The sequence below is a fragment of the Solanum pennellii genome, chromosome 9, assembly GCF_001406875.1.
Source record: "Solanum pennellii chromosome 9, SPENNV200".
Taxonomy (NCBI): Eukaryota; Viridiplantae; Streptophyta; class Magnoliopsida; order Solanales; family Solanaceae; genus Solanum; species Solanum pennellii.
Window position 1 is genome coordinate 34,196,960 of NC_028645.1, and position 15,809 is coordinate 34,212,768.

At 37.1% G+C, this 15,809-nt stretch overlaps 1 protein-coding gene across 1 annotated transcript; it reads left to right on the forward strand.

The window, feature by feature from the left end:
• Positions 1-11,249: 11,249 nt before the first annotated feature.
• On the forward strand, positions 11,250-14,908 carry LOC107029460 (non-specific phospholipase C1). The gene is made up of 3 exons (XM_015230876.2): positions 11,250-12,526; positions 13,160-13,336; positions 14,421-14,908. The coding sequence occupies exons 1-3, from the start codon at positions 11,401-11,403 to the stop codon at positions 14,747-14,749; spliced, it is 1,632 nt and encodes a 543-aa protein (XP_015086362.1). The 5' UTR covers positions 11,250-11,400; the 3' UTR covers positions 14,750-14,908.
• Positions 14,909-15,809: the final 901 nt, after the last annotated feature.

A 15,809-nucleotide genomic window follows, 5' to 3' on the forward strand; every position in this document is an offset into this window, starting at 1 on the left:
TGAGGTAAGGTGACTGCTCCATTTTTGTTTTCCTTATGTATGAGTTTGAGTGAGGAATTAGTGATGCGTTTTGATGAAGAACTGAAGAGGGTGGTGAGTTCAATACTTGATTGTATGATAAAGAATATTTGGGGCTGTTCTATGTATATTATTGTTGGCGCAGCTTGGTTGATCTTGGGAAAATGATGTAAATGTATGTGATGGATAGAGAATGAGGGTGTGGTGATACACATTATGTTAAGGGCTATATGGGCTCATTATCAATCAAAGTTAGCTACTGTTTTACAAGGTTCACGGTGTGATAGCTGCTAATTTTAGTTTACCATGACAAAAATTGTAGATTAAAACCAAAAAGGGGAGGCTGAATCGTGATAGTATATCAGTCCGAGGATAAGGTATGTAAGGCTATTCGATTCTATATCCCTTTGGCATAAAATCTGACACCTGCAATTAATATCAATGAAGTGAATCTCATAAGTTCTATTCCTAGAAAAGGAAACATAGTGGCAGCGTACTATCTCCAAATAGCTAACAATATTTCTCCCTCTCCGTAGTGCATAAAACTACTTCATTATCTGTTTACTATTTTATACTTGTGTAATTATCCCCCATGTGCTGGTATAGAAATGGTAATTGCAAAAGCAAGTCTGTGAGTCCTCCTCTTTGTTGTTTGAAGTCAATTGTGTCATTAATCTCTTAAAGTAATGTGTTGATGTTACATAGCTCCTTGTGTGATTGTTATTTCCTTGAAATATTATTTTCATGTCTTATATTACTTGTACATACTTCCATATCTCCAAAATGATTATTACCACCAAAATAACATCTCAAAAGAATTATGAACTGATAAACAACAACCTCAAAGATTAAAGAATCTAAGTGAAGAAATCTTTATAATTACGGGTTGCAGCCAGGGACGAAAGCCTATCATGGGTCGATCCCAACTGGTACATAAGGGTGGCAGCTTAGGGGCGAAAGCCTAGCATGGGCCGATCCCTATTGGTATAGAAGGGTGGCAACTCATGGGCGAAAGCCTAGTATGGGCCTATCCCAAGTTGTGTAATTATGAGGATCGCATCCCAAGGTTAATACGCCTAGCATGGGTCATCCTCTTCTACCACTGATCAGCTGATCACTTGTATCACATGCCCTACAAAGATTATAACATACAGAAAAGTAAAGAAAGGAATGTAACTTACTTGATCCCACAAGAGTAAGAAAAGGTGGTCTTCTCTCCTAATCTATGCACTCATATATTGCTATTTGATTTCATTTGAGCTCTCGTATTACATATGCTATTGCCTTACATATTCAGTACATTTTTTCGTACTGACGTCCCTCGCGGGGACGCTGCATTTCATGCTGCAGGCACAGGTACTCCAGCTAGTAGACCTCCTCAGTAGATGCACGTGAAACTTTGCTACTTTTGGATGAGCTCCAAGTTGATTCGAATCTTTATTGAGTCTTTGGTAATTCATTTTGGTATTGTATCGTAGTTAAGGGTAAGGCGGGGTCTGTCCCGACCTACTCTAGTATTCTATCTTTTAGAGGCTTTGTAGACGTATATACATGGTTCAGTTGTGTCTTAAGGAGTTGTGGCCTCAACAGCAAAGTCTTTTATATAAATTTTGGACCTTTTTATGTTGTTTTGTATCGCTGCATCGTAGGTGAAGTTGTCCCAATTGTTATAGTTATATGCACAGTAAGAACAGGTTGCAGGTTGGTTCTCTCGGGCCTTTAGGGCATCGGTGCCTGTCCGTCTTAATGGGTTTTGAGGTATGACAAAAAGTGGTACCAGAGCAGGTCATCCTAGGGAGTCTACAAAGTCGTGTCTGTGTGGAGTCTTGCTTATAAATGTGTTGTGCACCACATCTATAAACAGGAGGCTACGGGACATGTAGGATTTGTCTCATTTCATTCATTTCTTAGATCATGTCATAAAACCAGTGTTGTAGGTGAATCATATCTAATTTCTCAATTGTTATATTATAGCAAAGATGCCGGTTATGAGAAGGAGTAAAAGTACTGGTAAACGAGTAGATGTGGCTGCCAAGAAGGGACCAGCCAACCACCAGCAAGTCAAGTTTTTCAAAGTGGGGCTCATGATGAGTCTCTATCGTAGACTTCCCCGACGCCTCCATCTCCTGAAGAACTAAGAAGGGAAGATAAACCTCAGGAACCCCCTATCAATGCTGTAGAGCAAGATTTGAGGAATGCAGTCCAATTATTGACTCGTATAGTTGCTGGTCATGGCCAAATGCAAGAAGGTCCAGTTGCAGGTACTAGTGGTGTAGATAGATCAGCTGGAACACGGATACGTGATTTTCTCAACTTGGACCCTCCGACAGTTACTGGGTCAGATCCTAATGATGATCCGCAAGACTTTATAGATCAAATCAAACGCACTTTGGATATTATGTATGTAAGTGGTAAAGAAGCACTTGAGCTAGCTGCATACAGATTAAAGGGTGTGGCTATATTGTGGTATGAAGCTTGGAAGCAATCTAGGGGAACAAATGCACCTTCAGCTACGTGGAAAGAGTTTAAAAAGGCATTCCTTGATCATTATCTGCCATTAGAGATCCGAGAGGCCCGTGCGGATCAGTTCTTAAATCTCCACCAAGGAAATATGAGTGTGAGAAAGTATAGTCTCAAATTTAATTCCTTGGCCAAGTATGCTCCTAATGTAGTAGCTACTATGGAGGATAGAGTTCATCGATTTTTGGATAGATTAGATTCATATATGGTTAGAGACTGTATAATTTCTTCGTTGAATAAAGATATGGCTATAGCAAGGATGCAGGCTTTTGTGCAAAAGTTGGAGGATCAAAGGAAAAGAAGAAGAACGCAAGAGTCAGAAACAGGGCACTCTAAGAGGGCCAGATCCATGGGGCAGTTTACACCATCCCAAGGTCAGTTTAGGCCTTGGTTCTCTAGCAGACCATTTAGGCCGTCATCTTTTTACTCTACATATAGTGCTCCACCACGGTTCCAAGGGTTTAGGGGCAACCAGTTTGGGCAAAAAAGTGAAAGCCAAGGATCACAAATAGCGAGCCATCACGAGCAGGGAAGTACGAGTTAATCAAGGCCTCTACGACAGTCTTGTAAATAGTGTGGGAGGAATCATCTAGATGCATGCAGGTTTGGGATGGATGTTTGTTTTTGGTGTGGCACACCAGGGCATACGATGAGAAACTGTCTCATAGGGGAGTGGGTGGCGTTGCACAACAAACTAGATCAGTTGTTGCGTCGACCTCATCAACCCTTTCTTTAGGTAGGGGACTACATATGACTACAGGTCGTGGTAGAGGAGCTAGGGGAGCAGCTAGTTCTAGTGGAGGTCAGAATCGCACATATGCACTAGGGGATCGACAAAATTTAGAAGCCTCGTCGGATGTGGTTACAGGTACATTGTCCATCTTTTCACATATTTTATATGCATTAATTAATCTGGGGTCTACACTATCATATGTTTCACCATTGTTTGCTGGGAAGTTCAAAAGAACACCAGAATTATTAGTGAAGTTATTTGAAGTATCTACACTGATTGATGAGTCTATTATAGCTAGAAGGGTTTATCGTAATCGCATTATAACTGTTTGTGGTCACGATACATTGGCTGACCTTGTTCAGCTAGACATGGTAGATTTTGATGTTATAATGGTTATGGATTGGTTAGCTTCTTGTTATGCCACGATAGATTGCCGAACTAAGATAGTGCATTTCCAGTTTCCAAAAAAGGTAGTCCTCGAATGGAAAGGTAATATTGGGGCGCCAAGAGGTAAATTTATTTCTTATCTTAAGGCAAAGAAGATGATTTCCAAAGGATACATATGCCATCTGGTTAGAGTGAAAATTGTAGATGTGGAGCCACCAACCCTTCAATCCATTCCGGTGGTAAATGAATTTCCAGATGTGTTTCCTGAAGATCTTCCAGGTTTGCCTCCAGAACGAGAAGTGGAGATCGGTGTTGATGTACTTCCAGATACTCAACCTATCTCAATTCCTCCATATAGAATGGCTCTGGCAGAATTATGAAAGTTGAAGGAGCAATTAAAAGACTTATTAGAAAAAGGATTCATAAGGCCTAGTATGTCCCCATGGGAGCACCAGTTTTATTTGTACGCAAAAAAGATGGCTCGTTAAGAATGTGTATCCACTACCGGCGGATGAATAAGGTAACAATTAAGAACAAATATCCCCTCCCTAGAATTGATGATTTGTTTGATCAATTACAAGGTGGTAGGTGTTTTTCAAAGATCGACCTGAGGTCAGGTTATCACCAAGTGAGGATCAAGGACAAAGATATACCCAAACAGCTTTCCGAACACGGTATGGTCAGTTTGAGTTCTTAGTCATGTTATTCGGGCTAACAAATGCACCAGAAGCTTTTATGGATTTGATGAATCATTTTTAGATGTGTTCGTGATAGTGTTCATAGATGATATTTTGATGTATTCAAGATCGGAAGAGGATCATGCTAATCATTTGCGACAGGTTTTACAAATTCTCTGTGATCATAAATTGTACGCAAAGTTCTCTAAATGTGAGTTCTGGTTGAAATCTATCGCATTCCTAGGTCATATCGTATCCGATGAAGGAATAAGGGTTGATAACCAGAAAATAGAAGCCGCGAAAAACTGGCCATGACCTACAACGCCTACGGAGATCCGTAGTTTTCTTGGATTGGCAGGTTATTACAGAAGGTTTGTTTAAGGATTCTCTTCCATGGCTGCACCCTTAACAAAGCTAACACACAAAGAAACCAAGTTTCAATGGAGCGATGAGTGTGAAAGAAGCTTCCAAGAGCTAAAGAGTAAATTAACTTCTACACCTGTGTTTGTACTTCCAGAAGGTACAGAAGGCTCTCTAGTGTACTGTGATGCCTCAGGAGTGGGCTTAGGCTATGTATTGATGCATCATGGTAAAGTTATAGCTTATGGCTCAAGGCAGCTGCGGCCACATGAGAAAAATTATTCAACCCATGATCTAGAGCTAGCAGCAGTTGTGTTTGCTTTGAAGATATGGCGCCACTACTTGTATGGAGTTCATGTTGACATATACACTGATCACAAAAGCTTGAAATATATCTTTAAGCAAAAGGACTTAAATCTGAAGCAGCGAAGGTGGTTGGAGCTATTAAATGATTATGACATTGACATCTTATATCATCCCGGTAAAGCTAATGTAGTAGCTGATGCTTTAGGCCGTAAAATAATGGCAAGCACTCATGGGAAGTATTTGGAAAGACAAGGAAGACTAAGGATCTGTGCCAACTAGTGAACTTGGGCGTTCGCCTTCTTGAATCTCAAGATGAAGGGGTTATTGTGCAAAATGCTGCAGAATCCTCATTAGTAGTGGAAGTGAAAGAGAAGCAGTACACTGATCCAATTCTTTTACAACTTAAAGAGAATGTACTACATGGTATGACAAAGGCATTTGAGCTTAAGAAAGACGGAGTACTTCGATGTCAAAACAGATTGTGTGTACCTAATATAGATGAACTAAGAAAGAGGATCGTGATGGAAGCACATAATTCAAGATACTTTGTTCATTCGGGGTCAACTAAATTGTATCATGACATGAAAGAAATTTATTGGTAAGTGGACATGAATAAGAACATTGCAAAATTCGTTGCTCGGTGTCCAAATTGTCAACAGGTAAAAGTAGAACACCAAAAGCCCGGAGGTTACATGCATTGTATAGAACTTCCAATTTGGAAATGGGACATGATCAACATGGATTTTGTCACTGGTTTGCCTTGCTCATTCCGGAAGTTTGACTCCATATGGGTAATAGTTGACAGACTTACTAAAGCAGCGCACTTCTTGCCTGTGAAGACTACTTATTCAACTGAAGAGTATGTGAGGTTGTACATTAAAGAGATAGTTCGACTACATGGAGTGCCAATCTCTATAATATCTGATAGAGGAGCTCAATTCACTGCAAATTTTTGGAAGTCGTTTAAAAAGAGTTTGGGAACACAAGTGAATTTAATTACAACCTTTCATCCTCAAACGAATGGCCAGGAAGAACGTACAATTCAGACACTTGAGGATATGCTGCGAGCTTGTATATTAGATTTCAAGGGTAGCTGGGAAGATCACCTACCACTTATTGAATTTTCTTATAACAATAGCTACCATTCGAGCATTAAAATGTCACCTTATGAATCTTTAAATGGTCGAAAGTGTAGATCACCAGCCAGGAGAGACGAGAGTACATAGTACTTACCGAAGGGCAGAGGTCAATAGTAGCAATCAGATTAAATTAGAATCCTAACTTTTAAAAATAAATTTGGTTCATGATTTTTTGAATGTATGGATAAAAATAAATGATTAGATATTGTTTTAGAGTAGGACACAAACACTATTTTTCTGTTACTTTCATTTATTGATTTTTATTTTTTTAAAATATATATATATAAACCCACTTGTGTTATTATTTTTTGGTTAGATATTAAATCCAAAAACACATAACATTCCATTTTTTAATTTATTTTCTTATTTATATCTACGTACAGTGTCTTTGTATGGTAGAAATTAATTCCAAAAATATAGTGTGTAGTGAGTTTCGAACCCACGACGCTCAGAGGGACTCCACTAGGTGCAAAAAAACCGATGGGATACCCGCTTCACTGTGTTTATGGGCTTGCAATAAATTGATTTGTACTTTGTATTTGATATTTTAGTACGAATATTGAATCTAAAAGGAAAAGTCAGTGGGTTCTTCTAAACCCCCTTTTGCTATAGTAGCTCCGCCCTTGGTTATAAGCATGTTTAGAAGGCAATTGTATAAATGATAATGTTATATGTGAAAGATTCTCACGTACTCACTCACACTCATGAATGACTAATGAATAAAGTTCTATGATAATGTTAATGATGTTGATCTATTGAAAGGCTATTACCAATTGTACTCTAATGAATGAAAAATACATGTTTTGAATGGACTTTCTCACAATGTGGGATTCTTAGGTGGAAGGCTATTCTCATCTTTCAATCTATGAGCTTTCCAATGAATGAATGTTGGATTGAGATGGATACTCATACATTAGTTGAGGTGGGATATCTTGTAACAATCCCTATCCCTTTTTAATGAATGTTGGGTTTGAGATGGATGCCCTCACGTGAGTTAAGGTGGGGTATCTAGTAATAATCTCTCATCCCATAACGAAAGAATGTAATGAATGTCAAGAACTCCCTGGGGAATAATGCCAAGCAACGAGTGGATATGGATTGAGATGGGTGCGCAAACGTTAGTTGAGGTCGGGCACTTAGTAGCAATCTCTTGAGATTGATGCTCATACATTAGATTAGGCGGGCTATCTATTAGAAATCTACCTATCCATAAACTATGTGCCCACATAGGTTTTTCTAGTGGATCTACTTAAGCTATAAAAATGATGGCCCTACCTTAGGCAAATAGGAATCCCTTTATCTGGTGAGGGTGATAGTGGGATTCCATGTTAATCTATCATGGTCTATGTCAGTCAAGGCTTACCCTCATGATGAATATTTATGAACTATGCCTTCTCAAGGATGCACTTCTTAGTGTGGGGGTGAAATGGAACACTACATATGCATTGCACAAGTAGGCTTTGAGAGGGGTCATGATGTGTTTCTTTATAATGTAAATGAAATGAATGGGCTCTTATGATGATGTTAATCGAGGTGTTGACCTTATGCCTAATGAATAAAGGTGTTCTTAATGAAGTTAAGGAATGGTGACCTAAATTCTTATGTGTTAAATGTTAAGATGTATGCCTTACTTGTAGTGTATTACCTCCTTGCTATGACTTGTTGAGTATGAATGTACCATTTCTAGGGTAACTTCAAAGGATTACTTAGTGTGAGTAGTCGTATGAGATGCTACTCACACATTGCACAAGTGTTACTTAGAGTTGTCTTAGATGATGGTCCTTATGTGATGATTATGTCTTAGGTAACATTTATGTCTCTTATGTATGACTATTGTGTAAGGATGGAAAGGTTGTATGGTGAGTTCACTTTTGGTGATCTTAAGGTGATACTTTGGTGTGTATGGTGGCATGGGACGCTATCCATACATTGCATAAAGTAAAGCTTGAGGCTTACTTGAGGTGAAGGCTTAAGGTGAAGGTATTTGGTTTGTATGTTTGGAAATGTCTTATATGATTGAACATGTTCATATGTGAAATATGACTTAAATGTTGGTTGTGACTTATATTATGCCTCTTTTATCAATGTTCAGGAGGTTTTATCAAATGACATAAAAGCATGACTTTAAAGTAAAATTGTCCATTTTAATTTTTTTTTGCATGACTATCATACTCATTACTTAATTGGACTAATCCATATCTTCTTTCATGTTTTACTACAAGTGTAGATCTTGAAGTGATTTTCTTTCTCTTTAGTGGAATCTTGGAGTAGAGTTCCTCCAAGATATCTTTTGGTATGTCCTCATAGATCGAGGACAAGGACTTTTTAAGATTTCGATTGTAAAGGGTCGTTTCCCTACTCTTGTTAAAGTTTTATCTAAGATGGTTGTGTGAGACTTTAGTACTCCGCTGCTTTATAAATGCATTTTAGATTGTTGGTTTTATTGAATAAAAATTTTAATTCCTCTCTATTTTCATTATCGAATGAAATGAAAGGCTATGAGTACGTCGTGTCTCATCCAAGGGGTACTCCTGGGTCGTGACGAAGACACAAGTGCTTAAATAAACAAAAGGGAAATGGTTGAAAAATAAATTGAAGGATATTTATGAGGTGTGTACCAAAGAATAGATAAGTGGTTGAAGATGTCCGAAAAATAACACAAGTGCATTTATGAGGTATAGTCATTAATTGTATTCTGAGTGTATCTTGACTCGCCTTAAACCAACGTTACAACCAAATTAAGTCCTCTTGATTTCATGATAATGTTTTGTGAAAGTTAAAGTACACTAAGGGCAAACCTATGATATGTTAAAATATGTAAGAACATCCTTTGTGAGAGTTAAACTTTGAAAAATAGGCGTTGTTTCGAAATACAATGTACAAGCATGATGAGTAAAAGGCTATACTAAAAATTTTGAGGGCATTCATGACGCACATTTGGGTGAATTATATTTTGGAGTGTTCTAATATGATTATATTGGTCTGAAAAATCCATGAAGAGTCATTCATTGAGGCAATGTGATATTGATTGGTAAACTAACATGGTGAACTAAATTGTTGATTGACGCATAAAGTATGAATTACAAAAACATGATTAAATGTGTTTGTTTGATTTTGATGCGGGTAGATAAGTCCAAAGGTAGTAATAATGATTTGATTTGGCGATTGTTCGAAGAGAACATAGTTGTAAGTGCGGGGTGGTGATGTTGGACATATTTATATGTCAATTACTACAATTTGTTCGTAGTACGTTATGTTTTGAGAATATTTGCAATTCTAATTGATATGTTTTTGTTTAGTATTGCGATGAATGTACACTAAGCGGCATGATTAGCATATGCAGTGATTCTAAAAGAATACTAGCTAATTAGGAGGCGACATGAGAAAATAGAACAAGTGCAATGAAAAGACGACCTGAGGCAGCCTTGGCGCTCTGCTAATGCACTTGTCTGGCGCACTGTAGCGCATCACACTACCAGGTTGTGAACTACTAAAGGGGTATGTCTTACCGTGATGCTGACGCGGTGCCCCAGCTCAACTTTGACATTCTCGGTGAATTTAGTTGAATGAGGATTCTAAATTAGATTAAAGTTGGAATTATTTTTCTAAATTTTATAAATAGGATCCTAGGGATATTTCTAAGGATGCTTCTTCTTTTTCGTGTACAAGAGCAAAAGATTACAATTCGTCTTAGTTTTCAAATATCTACTCTTTCTTTAATTGTGAATTTCATGAAAACAATTGTCTTTAAGTTTGAATATTATTAGTGAATAAAATCCTTTGTTCTGGGGCTATAATTACGGGTAATTGTTGAACATTGATTGTTATGAACTAATTTTGATTATCACTTAAGTTAGTTTTGTATTCTTATTTTAGTATTTCATGATTGATCATCATTGAGATAAATAAAAAGAGCTCAATCTTTCTTGCATATCACCTGTTTAGATTCGTGTTTAGGATTGATATCCGAATGAACATCGAGCTTAGTTAAGAAATAGGATGAAATGTAAATGATCACCAATTGGACCTGTCTATCCCCGCTCAACAATGTAGTTAGACACTCAATTGGAATATGTGATTAGATGTCGAGAGATTATGATCATAAAATTAACCCTGTAAATCAGTATTTGATAATCATAGTTAAACCATGCATGAGATGTGATAAATGAAACTAGAGGCGAATCTAGGATTTTTCAACCGTGGGTGCACCCAAGAAAATGTATTAAGTGGGAATCAATCCGAACATGAATACACCAAGAATAATGTATTAAGTGAGAATTGATTCTTCATCCTCAAGGTCAAAAGCACAACTTTTAACCATGTGGACCAGATACACTTCTTATAGTATAGGGCCAAAATATAATAATATACCAAATTTAAAAAAATATATACATAAAATAGCTAATTTTATGAAAAGACCACGAGTTCTGGTGCCCTATTTTTTACCTTAGCCACTACATGAAACTTTAAGCATGTTGCAATCCTAAAATTGTCCCTCATTTGTTTAAATCACCAAAATTGAAATTTTCATTATTAGTTATTTTTATAATTGAATTTTTCTCAATAGTATCATAGAAAACACAAGTTCTTGAAGACACTTTCTTTAGATTGTGGGATTAGTACAATTAATATAAATTGATCGTAAGTTCTTTGGATCTGACAACTCGGTTGTAAAAGAATAATTTATTACTTCTGCAACCACATGTACTTGCGTGTGCAAATGGATGCAACAATTAGTCACAACAGTTCTTTTTGTAACAAGTTCACTTCATTTACTATTTCAATATAGTAACCTCAATAACTCAGTTAGTTACCTACCTACACTTTTACTTTGTTGATAAAGGTTGTATTTCAAACCTTGTAATTCACTCCCCTTTTCTCTCACTATTTCAGTATTTACTCTCCTCTCCTTAAAGATAACAGTTGGTCGTTCTATGTTTATGTGAAAGTATTGCTTTAAAAGTCACACATAAACTTAAGTAATATTTATCAATCTAATGTGCTAAAATAAATTGTAATTTAAGAAAGCTTGAAGGGTGTATGAGATAATGTTGTTTGACCTTTCAAATAAATTTGACAAAGAGAGTATAAAAGTGAAGGAAAATTAAAATAAACGAGAAATAGTGAGATAGGATTCTTAAATGGCCTGTTCTCAGCTGATATGCCATTTTGCAAGACTAACACTTGTATACAAGTCTGACTATTCCGCCAAGGCGATTCTCAACTACCGGCACCGGATTTTCAAATCAAATTGCCGGCAATGGGCCATCGGAAAATCCTTTTCCCAGCGAGCCGCTTGGGTTTATTCTTTATACTTTACCTGCTTTCATCCACTTGCGTTTCCTTTTCCTTTCCGTTTGTGAAGCCCAAGCAACACAAAATCAACGGACCCATCAAAACTCTTGTCGTTTTGGTGATGGAAAACCGGTCTTTTGATCATATTCTGGGTTGGCTCCACAAGAGCCGACCCGATATTGATGGGCTTAAGGGGTCGGAGTTTAACAGGGTTAATGCTTCAGACCCTTATTCTTCAAAAATCTTTGTCTCGTATGATGCTGTATTCGTTGATTCCGATCCAGGTCACTCTATTCAAGCTATTGGGGAGCAGATATTCGGGTCGAATGATTCTTCAGCAAACCCAGCTCCGATGAACGGGTTCGTGCAGCAGGCTGTTAATATGGGGGTACCTGGTATGGAACAGACCGTGATGAGCGGGTTTAAACCGGAGTTATTACCGGTTTACACTGATTTAGCGAATGAGTTTGGGGTTTTTGACCGGTGGTTCGCGTCGGTTCCAGCTTCAACTCAGCCGAATCGGTTTTACGTTCACTCGGCAACTTCTCACGGAGCTTCCAGCAATGTCCGTAAAGACTTGATCCATGGGTTCCCTCAAAAGACTATATTTGATTCTTTGGACGAAAATGGCCTTTCATTTGGAATTTATTACCAAAACATTCCAGCTACCTTATTTTTCAAGTCACTCAGAAAACTAAAACACATTTTTAAGTTCCATAATTATGCATTAACGTTCAAAATACACGCTAAACTTGGCAAACTTCCAAATTACGTTGTGATTGAACAGAGATATTTCGATGTTAAAATTGACCCAGCAAATGATGATCATCCATCACACGATGTAGCACTTGGACAAAAATTTGTTAAGGAGGTTTATGAGACATTGAGGGCAAGTCCACAGTGGAAAGAAATGGCACTCTTGATTACATATGACGAACATGGTGGCTTCTTTGATCATGTACCAACTCCTGTTTCTGGTGTGCCTAATCCTGATGGCATTATCGGGCCTCCACCATATTACTTCAGATTTGACCGCTTGGGGGTTCGTGTCCCCACCTTCTTGATTTCACCATGGATTGACAAGGCCACTGGTGAGTCACTCATCTTCTCCTTTATATATATATATATATGTACATACAACTTACTTGTTTCATTTCAAAAGACAACTCGCTAGGGTGTTTTCAGGATTCTTTGATATAAAAATCGTAAATTCTATATTTAAGCTCATTGCTATATGTCTGGAATTGTAGCTATTACTACATATGTTGTCTGGAATTGTAGCTATAACTAGATATATGTTAAACTACAACTCTACAGGAATATCCTGAGATAAATATGGGCTTACTGATTTGGCATAGATAATTTAGACAAAAGTTAACCTGAAAAGCTGCAGACTCACACAGTTTTATGTACAGATGCCCTCTTTCGGTACTGGAGAGCACATCTAAATATAAGCTTACAAAGCCCAAAAAAAAAAAGGAATATATGAATGCTACTCTCTTAGTTATTATGTTCATGCCTCTGGAAATTTAATTAGTATTTTTCTGTATTAATTGAGAAGCTCACTAAGTTTATCTCTTTGATAGTTGATAAGTCATTAATGTTATTATGCTATATTTATCTTTCTTACCTTCTCCTTTATTTTTCTAAAATCCTTGTCTACATATTGGTGCTGGTGGATTGGAATGTTTAACATATATACCTGATTAATATGTTTGCTGCAGTGATCCATGAGCCGAAAGGTCCAACTACGTCTTCACAATTTGAGCATTCTTCCATACCAGCAACTGTGAAAAAGCTTTTTAATCTGAAATCAAGTTTCTTAACCAAGCGAGACGCATGGGCTGGGACATTTGAGAACTATTTCCGCTTGCGTAAGACTCCTCGTGATGATTGTCCAGGTTTGTATGCATACAACTTCAGCAAACCATGAACAAATAGTTAGCTGATTTCTCCGTTATTGCATGCTTAATACTGAAAATTCTATGTTCATACAGAAGTGACTGATAGTTACTTATAAGACGGAGAGTACATCCAGGGCATATGGTCTGCTTTTAGATGCTGATGCTTTAGGAAATACTTTATTAGTAAAAGTATTCTATCTAAATTTCTTCAAATGCATATGGTGAAGATATTCTATTGCAAGGGGCTTATTAGTAGTTTTAAGGTGCTGTCTGCTGTGATTACTATTACTATCAAATACTTCTTTCCTCAAGCCTGTCATGATTGTAAGCAAACATATACTTTTTTGCTAGATGAGCTGGATTAACATGTCCTTGTGGACTTCTGTTGGCTCCCTCAGGAACTCGTTGTCCTGTCTTCAATAGGATTTTCTTTTGATCCTTACTTCACTTTAGCTGCTCCGACTCATGCATGAGTTGTAATTCTATTTCATCATTTAGAGCAATGGGATGTTTTCCATCTTTTGTATTGGTAAAAGCTACTACTGTGCTTTGTTCTATTGTATAGTTTAATAAAACAGATAGGATCTGTTATAACATTCAGACGGTAGGAAGGAAGAAGAATTGAGTGCTTATCTTTGACGAGTGCTGGCCTGAATATGGTAGAACATATCTAATGTGATATAGCCAAAGGTTGGATTTTCCCAGCATGTCTGTACTGTGTATACTATGCTGAATTGTGTAAAACCACTTCATTTAAAAACTTAAGTGGGTAGAGAGAGAACATATTTATTTTAGTTCTGCAATGTGCCCTTCCATGTGTGGCTTAATTATTTTCTTGAGCGAAGTGGGAATCGAACCCAGGTAAGCCCACTTAATGTCCACCCGTGCACCCCAAATCAACCGGTAGAGCCACTTTGTTGCTAAGGGTGCCAACAGAAAAATATTTACATACATTTTTTCCTATGTTAGGCGGTACCCTACCCATCGCCTCTCTAATTCCAATTCTTCATATTAAATAAGAGCTATCACCCGTTTAAGAGGCAGATTAATCCTAATCATTTGATGGATATGATATATGCAGAGAAACTTCCGGAGGTGAAGATAAATCTAAGACCATGGGGACCAAGAGAAGATGCAAAGCTCTCTGAATTTCAAATAGAACTGATCCAGCTTGCTTCACAGCTTAATGGAGACCATGTTCTGAAAAACTACGCTGATATTGGAAGGAAGATGAGCGTCCGTGAAGCTAATGAATACGTAGATGCTGCAGTCAATAGGTTCTTGGAAGCTGGTAGGGCTGCTCTGAGAACTGGAGCGAATGAGAGTGCCATTGTTGCAATGAGACCTGCCCTCACTAGCCGATCATCTGCATCAGATGGAGGATTCAACAAGTACCTGGAAGCCTACTAATCAATCTATTGTAAGGTAGTGTCTGTATGTATGTGTGTGTATATATTATAATCCACCCATCAATTGTGTGCTATATAAAAATTAGGAAGTCTTTGTTTTCAATGTTGGGATGGTTATTGTAATCACTTTTAGTAAATAGTAAATCATTTTAGCCTCATACGTTCCTACCCATCTTTTTCAACTTCTTTCTTACCAAAATAGTTTGCTGTTAGTTTCGACTTCCAAGCAAACAATTTAACTAGTGCTTTTTTGGTCAAACTTTATAATTCATGGCACAATAGTTAAATTTACGAGGAACTAGAAAGCGTTTCAAATCAGACAAAATGTCAGGGTCAAAATAACCTAATCATAATTTTATTTCATAAAATGGTGGCGAAGAGCATGCATGACTCTTTCAAAGTTATTGTTTCCATCACCAACTTTTATGATATGTACAATCTAACTAATCATACAACATTAATATTCTCACAATTTCTACTCTAAAAATTAATTTGTCCTTGTCCCTTGTATTAAACACTACTTTTGAATTCGTGATATAAAACAAAGCTATGGTAGCTTGGGTATATTCTGCATCACAACTTGATAAACCTTTCAACGTCTTTTTCTATGTTGAAGTTTCCATGAGAAGTTTTGCGTATCCACATGTGTATTCGCTCTCTGTCATTATCTACTTTGCTTTCTTCCTTCTAAAATAGCATAGTACTATCTTTTCTTTTTGGTTGTCTTGATTATATAGGCACTACATATTTTAAAGTAAATCAAAGACTTTACTTTCCACTTTTCTTGGTGAGCTTAACCTGACAAGTGGATGATATACACTTAGGTACCGTTTGGTTACAATATAAGAGATATCTTATTTATGTATAAAATAATATATTAAGTTATACTATGTTTGGTAGAAATTTTTATTTAGGTAGAAAAGTCAACATAACTTATACCATGTTTGGTTGCATTTTTATAGTCCTGCATAATTAATATCAACATAACTTATGAGGAAATCTATGTATAAAGTTATGCAGGGTAGAAGGTGGAATAAGTTATGTGGTATTAGTTATACATG

Coding starts and splice junctions, on each gene's coding strand:
- LOC107029460 (XM_015230876.2), top strand. CDS start 11,401: ATGGGCCATCGGAAAATCCTTTTCCCAGCGAGCCGCTTGGGTTTATTC. Junction 12,527..13,159: donor ATGGATTGACAAGGCCACTG/GTGAGTCACTCA, acceptor TGTTTGCTGCAG/TGATCCATGAGCCGAAAGGT. Junction 13,337..14,420: donor TCCTCGTGATGATTGTCCAG/GTTTGTATGCAT, acceptor TGATATATGCAG/AGAAACTTCCGGAGGTGAAG.